Raw genomic sequence first — 15,417 nt, forward strand, 5'->3', positions numbered from 1 at the left:
CAAGAAAGTTCAACTCTTGCCCAAAGTTTTAGTTTCGGATCAATCCAACGGGTTTTGGATATTTATTTCATTTAATTTATTTTTTGCTTTTTTTTAGTATATTAAATTGAACATTTCCACCAACATTATTATTAGTCATTACATGCCTATTAGATAACAAATCGTGATAAAAGACATCAATTCCTAACTAATTTGTATCAATGATATTTTTTAAAATTTGATATATATAGATTAAAATTTTTTCTTATAGTGTAATAAACAACCCGGGCATTGCACGGGGCACAAAACTAGTGACTAATAATAGTATTGGATTTTTTTCTTTAAAGAATATTGATATTTTTTTAGTTACAATCTAATATTTTTTAAATAAAATTATAATTCAATTTGTACATCTGAAATATTGGTATTTTGTCGAAAATAAAACTCTAAACTAACAATTTTATCCTAAAATTCTATCCAAATTGAATTCTAAACTATCTTTTTTATCGTATGAAATCTATTTAAATCTATCCAACGTGGCGCGATACTTGGCGAAAGTTGGAACGTCAAGTATCGCTGCCATGTAACCTGGCTAAAAGTTTAGCTTTATATATCAGTTATATGATATGATAATCTAAAACAGCGACAATACAACACTTCTAAAAAAGGTACTACAAACCCTTCTAAAAAAGTTCTAATGGTATAATAGTGATAACAATTTAATGGCACTCGTATAGTCATATAATAGGTTAGATCCCGTGCCATACACGGTAATTTCAGTAGTATTACCAATACTATTTTAATTAGCGTAAAAATAATTGTCTAAAATTGTGTGAACTACTATACTACAAAAATATTTAGTAAAATGAAACATAATCATGAAAAAGACAATAAACTATTATGTACTTAGAAATTATGCATTTGATCGTATGATTATTTTTATGCATTTCAATACGATAGAGTTAAAGCTATATATGTAACTAACTCCGCGAAAATATTTTCTTTTACGCACTACATATTATTGAAGATTTTCTCAATAAATAAATAAATAAATAAAAGAAGTGAAATACGACCTCTCTGAGATATAAGGTTTATGCCAGAAAGGTACGAAGGTGGACTAATTTGGAAACATTGGGTGCTTGAGTTGAATCACTTGACTTTGACCCTATCTTTCTAGAACATACCAACATTTTATTAGAATCGTTTCAAAATGTAGTTGTATTTTATTACAGTATTAGTATCAATATTTTAAATAGTAGTAGTATTTAAATATCGTTTCATAATGGATTCTAATAAGATGTAGAAGAAAAGTATGAGATATTGATTTAATATCTGCATTTCTTAGTGGTATCTTCTAAGACATAACTAAAACAAAAGTAGCTAATCTTATGTAATTTCGCTATATTTTTTAGATTATAATTGTCAATATTTTTTGAGGAAAGATATGTGAAATCCCTTTAACTTAATTTAAATATATAATTACTATATAATAATATAGAATAACAATAAAAATAATATTATTTTTGTAAGAGATTTTTTTCCTTAATTAATAGATTTATTTTTTAAAATTTAAAAAAAGAAAAAAATAATAATAAAGACACACCAGGAGATGACACGCATCATTGCTAGTGTCCTTTACTCCCTCCGTCCCATAATTACAGGAAAATATATTATTTTAGATGTCCCAAAATGTTCCTCCTATTACTAAAAATAACACCTTATCATTGCTTACTTTCTAGCTTTTCCATACAAATTACACACATACCTAAAAAACCATTACTTACTTTTTCTCTTTTTCATACAAATTACACACATACCCAAACAATCATTACTTGCTTTTTAACTTTTCTATACAATATTCTCTACTTTTTATTATCCTCATACAACATTCTTCAGTTTTTATCTTTTTCATACAATATTCCTCTACATTTTCCATCGTCCTTCAAAACCGTACTTTTTAGAGTTATTTGCCTGTAATTATAGGACGGAGGGAGAAGTATATTGTTATTGATAGTACCTCCGTTTTTTATTGGTTTGTAACACTCTCACGTTGTTATAGGATTATAGCCAATAGAAATAGGCAAAGATGCCATCAATGACCTGTTGAGCGTTCAATTGAAAAATCCGAACTATGAACTTGACCATGAAATTTCTTCATTATGGCTGAAGTTCACCACTAATGAATAACATTAGATATTGTATGTCTGTATTAAGCGCCAATACTACAATAGAGCATGGGTGAAAAAGGGGAAATGATTTTGGCACACCCCTGTGTGAGCATAGTTTTTAATGCTCCTCTCACATAGAGATGTGCCAATATCAATAAAGGCTGCGCCAAAATCAATTTCCGTGAAAAAGGTGTATGCAAATGTGGATCAGCCGTGAACAAAATCAGGCTGACATTTTGATCCAGCATGAATGGATGCTAAATTTTATCAAATCTTAATTAGTTTAAGATGGTAGTAGGATGGAAGCATGAAACAAATATATGATTGATGATCAGGGCAATAATACACTAATATTACAGAAATCTAAGAGATTGGTCACATCTTCATCTTACAGGAAAGAAGAAATGCACTAACCAAATTTTATGAAAATCTAGACAATATACATGATCAACAAGCTAAACAATCTTCTGACAAGAACCCTTGTCAAAGATCTTAATATACCTAATATCGAGAACTCGGTTTCATGCTCCCTAAGAAAAAATTTGTAAGCCCAAGGCTGGCAAAATAATGTCCTCCACACTAAGTGTACTTGCCAATATGTAACTTAAAATTCTGAGATTTCAGATAAAATCATCCAGCTGATGGGAAACCAGACGTTAACTTAAATTGATCTGGGTGCTTATACTTCAGTGCCTGGAAATATGGCTGGGAATTGGGAGCCGACATCAACTCTTGTATTTACCGACATAACCCTGCATAAACCCAAACAAAAGAAAAAAGGGGTTAGTAATTAACCTGATGAAGAGGTTGGAAATAACAGGAAAACTGAGAAATACTTTTGAGACTGGACGGAGATGAAAAAGGAACTAATTCAAAATAGAATTGTCGTTATGGATCCAATCTTGACTCACCGCACGTTCATTTTATAGATCCTAAATGATGTTCCGCTTCAGAAGAAAGGAACAGGTTCACCAATGATTCAATGGATCACCCAAGAGATCAATGATAAGTCATATTTTTAGAAGTAACAAATCAAACAAACTTGTGCCACGGTGAGAGACTTCTTGAGCCAACCTAGGGCCTTAAAGTGCAGTTGGTCAATAACCCATCCACGGTGTTTGGTTCAATGTACAAAAAGGCTCAAGGCACACAGCGCACCAAGGTGTTTCCGAATTCCCTGCGCCTAAGGCGCTCCTCAGTGACAAGTCAGTGTGCCTCATTGAAGTGAAGCGCATATAATATACAATAAAAAGACTTCTGAAAAATTCTGTGCACCTCAGTGTGCATCAAAATTGCCTCGCCTAGACCACACTGGTTTGGTTCAATAATTTAAAATTTATTTGTATTTAACTCTCAATTTTTCTAAGGTATGGCTTCCCTAACCCACAGGAGGGACCTTTCAAATCAGAAATTAAAACAGGAATATATACCTCTGCCTCACGATGAACCATCATCCAGTTCAGAATGATACAATTTGAGGGCATGCTTGTTTATTTTAAGTTTTCGATACAGACTTTAAAAATAGAAACTAGTGGTAGGAAACTAAATAAAGATGTTTCCAGCACGAAGGGAAGTTTCCAAAAAAAATTTGGCTGTTTCTGTGTTCATATTCTAGCTTAAAACAACAGAACTTCTGATACCACAAAACCAAAAATTTAAACTGACAGTGATCAACTAGGCCCAAAGTTAATCTGATGCTGATAATTCTTCCTCTTTACTTTCTCTCTAAAGTTGGTCCCCTCATCTATAGTTCACTTATCTCTCACAAAATTTTCACCCTGCTCAACCAACAAGCAAAGAGTAGATATTAACTTAACAAACCCTACTTTTCATCACACATTTACCATCTAGGACTACACACTGTTTAAGTGCTGGCTTCTGCACTGCAGAGAATTTCGGACAGTCACTTTTAACCATAAGAAAAAGGTTGAGTAATCATGCAAGCATATTCTACGTCATCAGCTTAAATTTGTTGGTCAGCTAATAACCTTTTATTGCTTTCAATTACCACTAATTTTACCACTATTACTTAATTATAGCCTTAATTTTCGGGTCAACTAGCATTAACTAATTGAACTTCTTGCTATTTGACACTTGCAGTTCACAATATTTTTGCTCAACTGACCACATTATGGGATTTGATACAGTAATTTCACCACTTATTCGTGTAGTTTTAAGAAGACATAACATGATAATTAGAAAGATGGGAGATACTAGGAAAGAGAGAGAAAGGAGGAGATTGAGTATTCAATTAATCAACCAACATGTGGTATTAGGTATGTGTTTTTGTTTCTAGGTATCATTATACATTCTAAAAGATTATAAACATGGAGTTGGTACCACAAACCCAAACCTGATACCAGTGCCGCATGTTGGACAAAATGACTCGTACAAAGACACAAATTTCACTAGAAAGTAGAAATACCAGATTTAAGAAAAACCTTTCTCAGAAAAAAAAGGGGGGGGGGGGGGAGGGTTGGCTCTTTAACATAACCAATCAAAGTTGACCTGACAATCTCACAACATTATTGTTTAATTCACACTAAAGTGTATTGAGCACAACAAATTCAATGATCAAATGCAAAATTGAAGAGTAACATGCAATGCTTAAGGAGACTTCAACAGAAGACAAATAATAAAATAAGTCTATCTTAAAAGCAAACCAATGTATAATATGCCTAAATGCGAATAAAGAAATACATCAACGAAGAGAAAGGAACAAGATTAAAATATTAAATCCATATTTACACAAAAAGGCCATGAAAGCGAAAAGAAAAAGAGATTTTTTAAAAAAATAAATAAATAAAAAACAAAAACCTTGACTTTTTTGGTCCAAAGTTAATTGTCAAGTTTCTACAGTCAACTAGTCTATACCACGTTGGAGTGTAACAATCCTACCAGGGTATATGATGTACTCAAGAGCCAAATCTGATAGGTCAACATTGGTTGTTAATAGCATCCAATGAAAAAAAAGAGAGAGAGAGAGAGAGAGAGAGAGAGAGAGAGAAAGGGGGAAAGTTAAGCACCCAATGGTTTATTTACTAAGGGTGAAAAAAAACTAATACACTAGGTTGGTTAGAGTGCAAACAAGTCTTCACAAGCAAGCCAACAAAGAGAATTTTCCAATAAAGAGCAGAAAAGTCTCAACTATGCAACCAGATAATATCATACAATTATGGCTGTAGAAACTAACCTCCACTAGTTGCGTAAGTTTCCTCCGTGATGAGTCAATATAATGATCTATCTTTGCCTGTGATTTGGGTAAACGGTGGTTTTTCATAGACCCAGATACTTTATCAACAGTTTTCTTAACAATTGTCTTAAAAACTTCCTTGCTCATATTACCCTGCCGCCATTGTGGCTTAAGAACCTCCTTTACAAAATTTGCAACTGCAACTTTGAACAGTTTCATTGACCTAGAGTCCTTATTTTTCTTACTTCTCCCTTCTGACTTTACTTGATCAATCTCAATGCCACCTTCAGCAACATCCGCATCTTCATTGGGACTGCTAGGGCTTCCATTCTCAACAGCACCAACTTCAGCATCAGCTGTCTCCCCAAATTCATCGTTCTCCAGAGACACAGTTGCAGGAACAGCTCCAACCACTTTCTGCTTGTTGTTCTCTTCCACATCTAACACATTGTGACGACTGCTAAACTTTAACATGATATAAGAGTTATCAGCTGCATGGTCCTGCTTTTGAGCATTCTTAATTGATTCTGAAAATGGATTTATGCTGTCAAACAAAGGATCATATTGGTCTCCACCTGAAGTTGGCAGAGTTTGTCCCCCGACCTTAGAAGAATTTGATGAGGAAATAATCTGCCTTGATCCATGATCACCAGCTGATTGTCCATCATACTTAATACCACCAACATCCCCTCTTTCTTGCGTAAAGGCAATAGAACTGAATCTGGTGCTTAACGGCTGATCAAAAGTTGAAGCATATGGATTATAATGGGTGGAAATTCTCGATCCTCCTACATCAAAGAAACTAGATGGATTATCTTTGTCAAGTGTACTTGAAGAGTATCCAGGCATGGACTTAGACCCTCCAAGATGAGAAGACACACTACTCTCAACAGCAGTAAGATGTGGACCATATGGCGGTCGTTTCTGTGCTAACAGATGATTCTGGAAAGATTGTTTTGAAGATTCACTCGCAAGATTTTCCACAGGAAATGACTGAGCGTTCTTTACAGATAAATCTCCTTGGAATGACCCAGGTTGAGGGGTCACCCCAGAAACAAAAGAGCTGGAAGGTACAAGGCTCTGCGTAGGAAACTGAGAATATATATCATCCCTAGCTAGATTGGGACCAGAAAATGGCTGAGCTGGAAAGCTGTTTGAAGGTAAATGATATGTATGATGTGGAAATCCACCAGCCTGAGAAAAACCAGGTAGTTCACCTGGGTGGCCTCTCAAAGACATCGGACCTGGAAAGTCATTTCTCAAAGGAAAATTACCATGCTGAAATTGCAAGTGAGTACCAGGCATAGATGCACCACCCATATGTGATGGACGTGGTTGCGGCAGGGTATTCCATGTAGGATTCAGAGGAACAGGATAATGAGACTGAGGTAATGGAGTTTGATATAAGGGACCACTTTCAATATTAACAGATTGAGGAGGAAAACTAACTGAGGGAGCCAACAGATTTGGTACTTGAGGTGTATTTGTTGGTTGTTGAGGCACGGGAGGTGGTGGTAAGGGGGAAACCTGATGAGTGAAATCTGGCGCAGAAGCATTTACTGTAGATTCATTAGGCATTTTGACCGGATTAGGCTCATTCAGAGAAAGCCCTAATGGAGAACTGCCCGTCTTTTGGGATTCTTCCTCAAGTCTGTCATTTGCTCCAGCAGCTTGAGAAAGATGGATCACTTGCTCGGTAGCTGAAGGCATGCTAGATAATGGATGTTTCTCATATATAGGAAGCTGAGGAATGAGTTCACCTGATGAGCCCAAAACCTGATCTTCCTTCATAGAAACAGCACATTGATTAACATCTGTATTGAATTTTTCGGCATCTGAAGCACTGGGACGCACAGCATCATCTACAAATTCTGCTTTATTTCTCTCATCATCACATGTTTGTGAAGCCAAATCACGACTTTCATGCTTATCAAAATCCAACTGCATTCTCTCACCCTTTGTATCATTATGTCCATGAGGTGATTTCACGCTGGCACTTCCACCATGTTTACCAGGATTATCTACACTCCCCACATTTTCTGTCTGTTGTTTATTGTTATAACGTCTGGAGTATTCACTCTTATCTACCTCAACATGCAAATAACGACAAGAAGCTCCACGATAACACCGTCCTTTAAGGAAATCAAAACATTCCTGTGTTTGAACATTTCCTCGTCTCAATTTCTCACCACGAAAATCACCTCCGGGTCTGTAAGGAGATCTGCTTCTACTTCTTCGTCTCTTTGGAGATCGGCTAATGCATCAGGAACAATACAAAGATCAATCTCATGAACCAACAGCACCCAAAGTACAAATGCAAAGGGGCAATTAAACATGCAAGGCCAAAATAATAAATAAAAAATGAAAATATATACATATTGCAGTATGCCTACCTACTAAAACGACAACATTTTATAGAAGGCAAGACATATACCTTCTAGATCGGCCTCTTCTCTCCTTCCTCCTGCGAGGACTTCTTCGAGGACTTCTTTTCCTCCTCCTATCAGATGGTGATCGGCTACGACTATGGCTACGACTCCTATCTCTTCTACCACGCCTTCGAATATGGTGAGCATCTTCAGACTCACTTTCACTACCACCTTCCTTAACCAGTCTGCCAAATTCATCAACTTTTACAGCTGTAGGGGTACTCTTTTTATCTTCTTTTTCAGCATTTTTAAGTGAAGAAACATATTTTCCATGAAATGCAGTGTTCGGATTGGATCCTTCAACCCTATCATCTACGCTATCACTTGCATATTTTCTGGACAGAACTGCAGTTGGTTTTTCCTGCAGACCGTCTTGAATTGATTGCAAATCATCTCGGTCCTTATTCAGAGCACTCTCAATACAAGTTGTGACAGACTGATCCAGTCCTGTTTCAGGTGTCTTACTGCTCTTTGAGTTCATGTTGCCATGTTCCAAGTCGTAATGTGAGCTTAAATCCCCAGATTTACTATGCGGTGAATCTGCCATGATCTTCACATTTTCACGAGACAGCTTACCATCATCATCAGAAGAATCATCAGATGCATAGTTTTGTATAAGTCTGAATGGGCTATGGATATCAGCGGGTTGACCACCCAGCTTTTCAGGCTTTATCTCAGCACTAGTTTTAATTTTGACAGATGGGCTTGATTTTAGGGAAAGACTGTTACCTCTCGAACACTGCAAATCATTTTCATTCTCTTGCATTTGTGGTTCATACACATTTCCAGCTAAAACAGGCTCTGGCTCAACATCTTCAACTGAATGATTAACTCCATGCTCTTTATCAGATTGTGTGATATCATCTAAAAGCCACAATCCAATAGCAACAAAGCATATATAAACATTCTGATAAGAATAATTCAAATTTGAAATGATAAGAAATTTATCTAGGAAAAAATTTTGACCAGTATTACCCACTAGTTGGCTCCTCTAAGAAAGGAAGGGCAATTGTAATATATAATAATAAGACTATACGAGATATGCAAAAGAATTCATAGAAACCTTAGAATGGCTGAATGATCACTAAAAGCTAGACAGGGAGGCATTAATAAATTAATGCAACAATCTAAAGAGAAAAATGTCATTTTATCCCTTTATAATGTTTATATACCATAGCTTATTCTCTTTAAAATTGTGGATAGAAAATTAAGGCGATCAGAGATCAGATTCTATAGCCCAACTGCAGAGACCAAATTCCCAATTGTTAAGAAACCATGTACTAATGGTAAAATATCATCAACAAAAGGAATCAAAATAGAATCGGACACAAAGAACAAATAAATAAATAAATAAACCTACTCTGCCCCAGCTTCAAGCATTTTATCAAGTGAATGAATGCCGCGACAGAATTAGACAGCACAGTTCACAATGTGATAGAAAATGCAGACAATAACCAATATGCAAACATTATCAAAAGAGATACCTGAAAAAGTGACCAGCAAAGTGAATTGCTCCACGTGATTTCAAATGTGCCATTCAAACACTTCAAGCACAGATAGAGTCAAGCATGCTAGACATAGACCTCAAGTTAATTAAGAAGTTCCCAATTCAATAATCTAATTGTCATCCTACTGTAAGATAAAGCTGAAGCTGCACGCCCCTCTTTCAGTTACAATCATTTCAGTAGATCTCAGAAAAGAATTTACTACCTCCGGTTCTTATTACTCACATCAAAGGAATATTTTATGTCTCACAAATAATACTCCTTGTTGCGAGTAACCTGATCATCTTGATATGGAAACTCTTCTATTTCCGCTTCGGCAGGAGGAGAACCGGAGGTAGTATATTAAAAACATGCAGAAGTTTTGGTATCTTAGAGTTCACTAGGGGAAATTAGCACTTAGGTAAGGATGGGAATAAATTTCCGAGCTAAGCCCAAAGGTATAGACAAATCATTACCTTCTACACTACTTGGAGAAAGTGGCTATTTAGGTTTGGTCACTTTCCAAGGCGGTGGAATCACCGGGTCAACTAATTTGTTTTTTTTTTTTTGTTTTTTTTGGGTGCCAAGGTAACCTTTTAAGTTTTAAATCTAAATATAAATAAACAGAGGTTTCATAAAAACAATAAGAAATCTTGAATAATTTCAGGAAGGAATTAGCACCTAAGGAAGGATGGGGACAATATACTGAGCTAAGCCCAAGGGTACAGAGTCTAGACAACCAATTACCTCCACTACCAACTTATAGAAAGTGGCCACTGTGGTTTGGTCACTTGCCAAGGAGACGGAATTGCCAAGTCAACTAATTTGATTATTTTGGGTGCCAAGGTAACTGTTTACGCTAAAATCTAAATATAAATAAAGGAACAGATAGTTCATAAAGACAGTACTGGAGTTTCAATCTTTTCTGTAAAGCTCATAAAAGAGCTCAATCCATACAGGAGTTTCAGTGTCAAAACCTTTACCTCAGAGTTCCCTAGAGGAAATTAGCACCTAGGTTAGGATGGGGACAGTATACCAAGCTAAACCCAAAGGTATAGACCATCGTTACCAGATTTGCGCCTACCCCCCACGAACCTCGATTGGGTTTGCACGAACCAATTCGTGGTTCGTCGCGTCCCAATTTGGTGTAGTTCGCAAACCGAAATGCCGGTACCATCATCCGAATCCGCAACCCTAGTTTTAGCAATTAAAGGTCAAGGGTTGCGCATTAATTTTTGGAAAAGGTGTAAATGTTAGGGTTTTTGGTAGCCCTTGCAAGAGGATTCCCATGATAGTCTTTCTAAAAATTCCGAAGTGAAGTGGTGGGAGAATAATGTTGCTAATGGCTGGGAGTTAGAAATCGATTAAAGAGAAGGGTGTGGTGAGGAGAGAGAAAAACATGTGGCAAGTAGATAATTTGACCGGTCAATAAGTAATTTTTTTTTTATTATTTTGATCACCATCTTTTCCAGCTGGCTATCCCCTTTTTACTTTCTTTTATAAGAGTAACTTATAGAGTTGTATTCATTTTATAAAATAACTGCATTACTTATTTTATATATGAAAAAATAATCTTTATATAAAAAAATCTAGCAAACCCCAAATCGACCAGGCCACGAACCCGTATCCATACCATGTACCGAAGCGAACCACGAATCTGGTAACACTGTTATAGACACTCCTATATACGACTTGGAGAAAGTGGCCACCATGGTTTGGTCACTTGACAAGGCGGTGCCGCGGTGGAATTGCGAAGTCAACTAATTTGTTTTTATTTGGATGTCAAGGAAACCTAAGTTTTAACTCTAAATATAACTAAATTACTTGGAAAAATAAAAAGTACTTGTATAAGAGAGCAAAGACTACATAAAAAAAATAAAAAATAAAAAAATAAAAATAAAAAAATAAAAAAATAAAAAATAAAAAAAAAAACAATACCCAAGCTACTCAAACATCAGCCATTACAATCTAATAAGCGCAGACAATGGAGGAGCATATGACAAGGAAAATTATAAGACATAGTAAGCAGTAGTCTAGTGGCCATAGCGGAAGTGTGGGACAAATCAAACCACATCATAAAACAAGATCCAGGGCATCAATAGTAGTCAACAATCTCCATGCACTTCTCAGTTCATGCAGTAGTAACACTACAAAGTAGATTAAATACTACACTATGTTTATGCTCAAAACTTTAATCGCCAGGAGAGTTATTGCTTCATTATGTGGATGTGAAATAAAACCATCATATGCACAACTTTGGGGAAGGGAAGTAAAAAAAAAAAACAAGGGAACATAATGAAACACTTATCCTAGAATTAAAAAGATGTAAGATGAAAAACTGAAGACCAAAGGAGAAATCATACCCACAACATAAAATATGATTGCCAAATTTCAAAACATGCAATGCTAGACAAAACACATGGAAGACCATCACTTTAAGGTACAAAGCACACTACAACATCAACTACAAAAATTAGTTTAAAACACAGAACTAAAATTAAATAAGCCCTGAGGTGACTGCTTCAGTGCTTCATCGATTGTGTCATATAGATAACTTTGAAGTTTAGGTAGCAATTTTGCATAAACCAATCACTATCATCATTTACTAAGCCAATTAGATTTAATGTACTGCCTCTGTACCCAATCCTCCCCATGTTTTATAATTTCCCTTTTTCATCTAAAGACTAGTTTTTACAATTCTATTTCAGGAAAGGCCCCAATATCATTAATAATCTCTTTTTCAATTACCAAAAAGTTAGGGCCTCACGCTCTCTCACACTCAAAAACAGTCTTCTATCACATCTAATTTTTTTGTAAAATAATAGCCCATTATCTCTATTCACATCTGCTTTCTTGTAAAACAGAAATTGACAATCAAGCTTATCACCTAAAAGGGTTAAAACTATGTGTCATGTTAAGTGTCAAAACTAAGGTAGGACAGAGAGGATATTTCCTCCCCATTCAAGAAAGTTGACATAAATGATAAGTTCCAACCATTACAGAAGTAAATGATCTTAATTAAGATGAAAAAAAATATATAGTCAAAGCGTGATAATATGAAACTCAGGACCTTTATTTTTGAATTAATAAAACACATTCGCTATAAAATTGGCACTAACCTTCCATGTCCACATCAGAATCTGCAGGTGATTGAGATGTTCTCACATTGGGTACAGAATTAGGTCCTGCAGAGGGCTCACAATCACCATACATATGAGACAAATCTCTCCGGCCTTGAACTTTGTGCAAATCATTTACAAGACCACATTTCTTTTTCATCCACAAGAAATATTCATGTGCACATGAAGCTTCACTTCCCGGATCGCCTCCAACTAAAAAGTTGAACTCTGGATTTCCATATTCTTTTTTACAAGCCATTTCTTCAAATTCCGGCCCATTCTTAGCAATAAACTGGCACAGGACTTCAATATTACGAACAACATTCTCATCCGCTGGCTTAGGTGGTGGGGGAGGAAGATCCAGCAAAACACTTTGTTTTAATGATTCATCCTCATCAGAAATTGGAGTGGCACCACTTTTGTGACTATGAGTGGTGACATTACCACTAGATTCAGACACAAGAACTTGTTCAGAAATGGAATCATGACCTGATTGCGTTGGTGACACAGAAGCTGTATTTGTGGGTGTAGAAAACTTTCCAGGAGAAGATGAGGAGCAGGCTGATGGAGGAGGTGGAGCCCTTGGTGGGGGAGAGGGTGGAAGAGGCGGTGGTGGGGGGCCTAAGGAAGACATATGAGACTCTGAGCTTTGTTGATTAGCAGAGTCAAAATTAGCAGGGGAGAAATGACCAGCAGCTGTTGGGGGTGGTGGGGCCTGTGGGGGCGGTGGTGGAAGTTGCATAAAAGGAGGTGGTGGTGGAGCTCTAGGATGACCCATAGAAGGGGGTGGAGGAGGGGGAGGATTGGGATTGGGACTTCCAGAAACAAAATTTTGTTGAGTAGCTAGATAAGGAAGTTGAGCAGGGGCTCCACTATGTCCTGTTAGAGGTCGATGCATGTAAGGCTGACCAGTGTTCGAAGTAGAAACTGGAGGACCTTGATGTGGCATGCTTGGTGGAGCAGAAGGAGCATTTAAATAGGCAGGCCCACGAGGTGGAACTCCATGAGGAGGTCCACCTTGTTGAATTACAGGTTGCAAGGGAGCGGCATTCCCTGGCTGGAAAAGTGAAGCTGAAGGATGACCAGCAAGTTGTTGCTGATAAGGTGCCATTGGTCTTTGAAGACCTTGCCCAAACCGGGGAGCATAATTTCCTCGACCATACATAGCCTATTACTACTATTACTCAGAAAATTGCAATTATAAATAAATCCCCCACAATCTTTGAATTGTGCCAAATTACAAGTCCCTGCAACAAGAAAATCACAACTTTCTTGATGGTAGTATATTATTACAAACCCAACAGCAAAAGTATCATTTCACCAACTAAGGAAAACAGAGATTCACTAAACAGACAATCAATTACATTTTGCACGATTTCGAATATCGCAACAAGAAAACCACAAAATTCATAAGCAGGGAAAGAACTCAAGTGTTGATATCTTCACAGCTATGGCAGCATTAATTATTAAATACAACTCATACAAACACAATTAGAAGCCAAATTTCAATTTATACACAAAAAGGAAAAAAAAAAAAAAAAAAAAAAAAAAAAAAAAAAAAAACTTTCAAATTAAATTAAAAAAATTCAGCCAAACAATTTTAAAATTAAATTCACTCAGTACACAACAAGCAAAAACTAATCTCACTCTCTAATCCCCAATTATTCTATACGAAATTGCATGAAAATAATAATAATAATAATAATAAACAAATAAATAATCAATTCCACAAGCATCTAAAACCGCACTCTAAATGCTTCAAATTCGAACAAAATATAAAAAAATTAGCACCAACAAAAGACCATAAATGTAATAATTCTTAGCTTCAACGAATCGAAAAGGCGAAAACAAAATGGTAAACGTACCGCATAGCAACGAGCAGCTGATAATTCGAGTAATTGGGAGAAAACCCTAAAGTTTGAAATTGGAAGGAAAGGATTAGGGTTTTTGAGGGTCGGAAAAATCCCTAAAAAGATGAATGGTGTGCAGTAGAAATTATGATTTGTATTGTTAACATGAAACTCTTTTCCAATGGCTAGATTGTGTTGCCCTCAATTTTACTGCATAAATTGGAAGGGGGTGAGTTTTTTAGTTCAAAGAAATTGCAATTGATAATTTTTTTTTTATTTTGTTTTTTTACTCTTCACACTAAGGTTTGAGACTTTGAATATGACAAGGTAAGGGTAAGAGATTGGAAGTTCGATTTTCGGTTTGGATTTGGTTGATCGAGTCCAATTTATATTCGTTTTTGGATTGTAAGTCCACTTCAATCTGACGTGCCAACGACTTCCATTCAATCTAATCCAATTAGGTAATATGAATTCGATCTAAAATTCAATTGATCAATGATAATACGATATTTGGTCGGTCTTTCATAAATAAGATGACCTTTTTTCATCACGGTCTAATCTAAGTAGGTAATATGAATTCGATCTCAAATTCGATTAATCAATAATAATACGATATTTGACCGGTCTTTTATAAATAAGAGGACTTTTTCATTACGAAGTATCATAATATAATACCACCTTTAATGGTATCCATCTTAAATAGGTTATAACCGTTGGTAATCTGTTTCAAAAGTGGCATGCGTTAATCATGGGTTAATAAGTTATGTAAATTAAAATTATTTTTTTTTAACGAAATTTTGACATTTGCTACCAGAAAAAACACCTTGATTCACATTTACTACCGTTTTAAAGAAAAAATTTACTTTGCTACCACCTAAATCAAAGTTTGTTAGAAATTACTACCACTTAACGGTTAAGTTTATTAAAAAAAAATTTAAAAAAAAACCCTGCCACCCGACTGCCACCCCCTCCCCTCAACTGCCACCCCTCCCCTTCCCCCCTTCCTGCGTCGACGCCAAAAGATTTGGCCAATGCCGGTGACTTCACCCCCCTCCCTTTTCCCCACCCACGAAGCCAACCCCCCTCCTCCTTACCCACGGAGCCAAACCCCACCACCCACGAAGCCAGCCCCCCACCGAAATAAGCCTCCCTCCTCGTTACCCCCATCGAAAGCGACCCCCTTCCCCTTCCCCCA

The 15,417-nt window shown here is 36.3% G+C and overlaps 1 protein-coding gene across 1 annotated transcript; it reads right to left on the bottom strand.

The window, feature by feature from the left end:
- Positions 1-2,447: 2,447 nt before the first annotated feature.
- Positions 2,448-14,734, bottom strand: LOC110722209. The gene is made up of 5 exons (XM_021901476.1): positions 14,238-14,734; positions 12,373-13,619; positions 7,775-8,633; positions 5,341-7,594; positions 2,448-2,899 (listed from the first exon to the last, which is right to left on the bottom strand). Exons 2-5 carry the CDS (start codon positions 13,535-13,537, stop codon positions 2,873-2,875), a joined length of 4,305 nt encoding a protein of 1,434 aa, XP_021757168.1. The 5' UTR covers positions 13,538-13,619; positions 14,238-14,734; the 3' UTR covers positions 2,448-2,872.
- Positions 14,735-15,417: the final 683 nt, after the last annotated feature.

The sequence above is a fragment of the Chenopodium quinoa genome, unplaced genomic scaffold (assembly GCF_001683475.1).
Source record: "Chenopodium quinoa cultivar QQ74 unplaced genomic scaffold, ASM168347v1, whole genome shotgun sequence".
Taxonomy (NCBI): domain Eukaryota; kingdom Viridiplantae; phylum Streptophyta; class Magnoliopsida; order Caryophyllales; family Amaranthaceae; genus Chenopodium; species Chenopodium quinoa.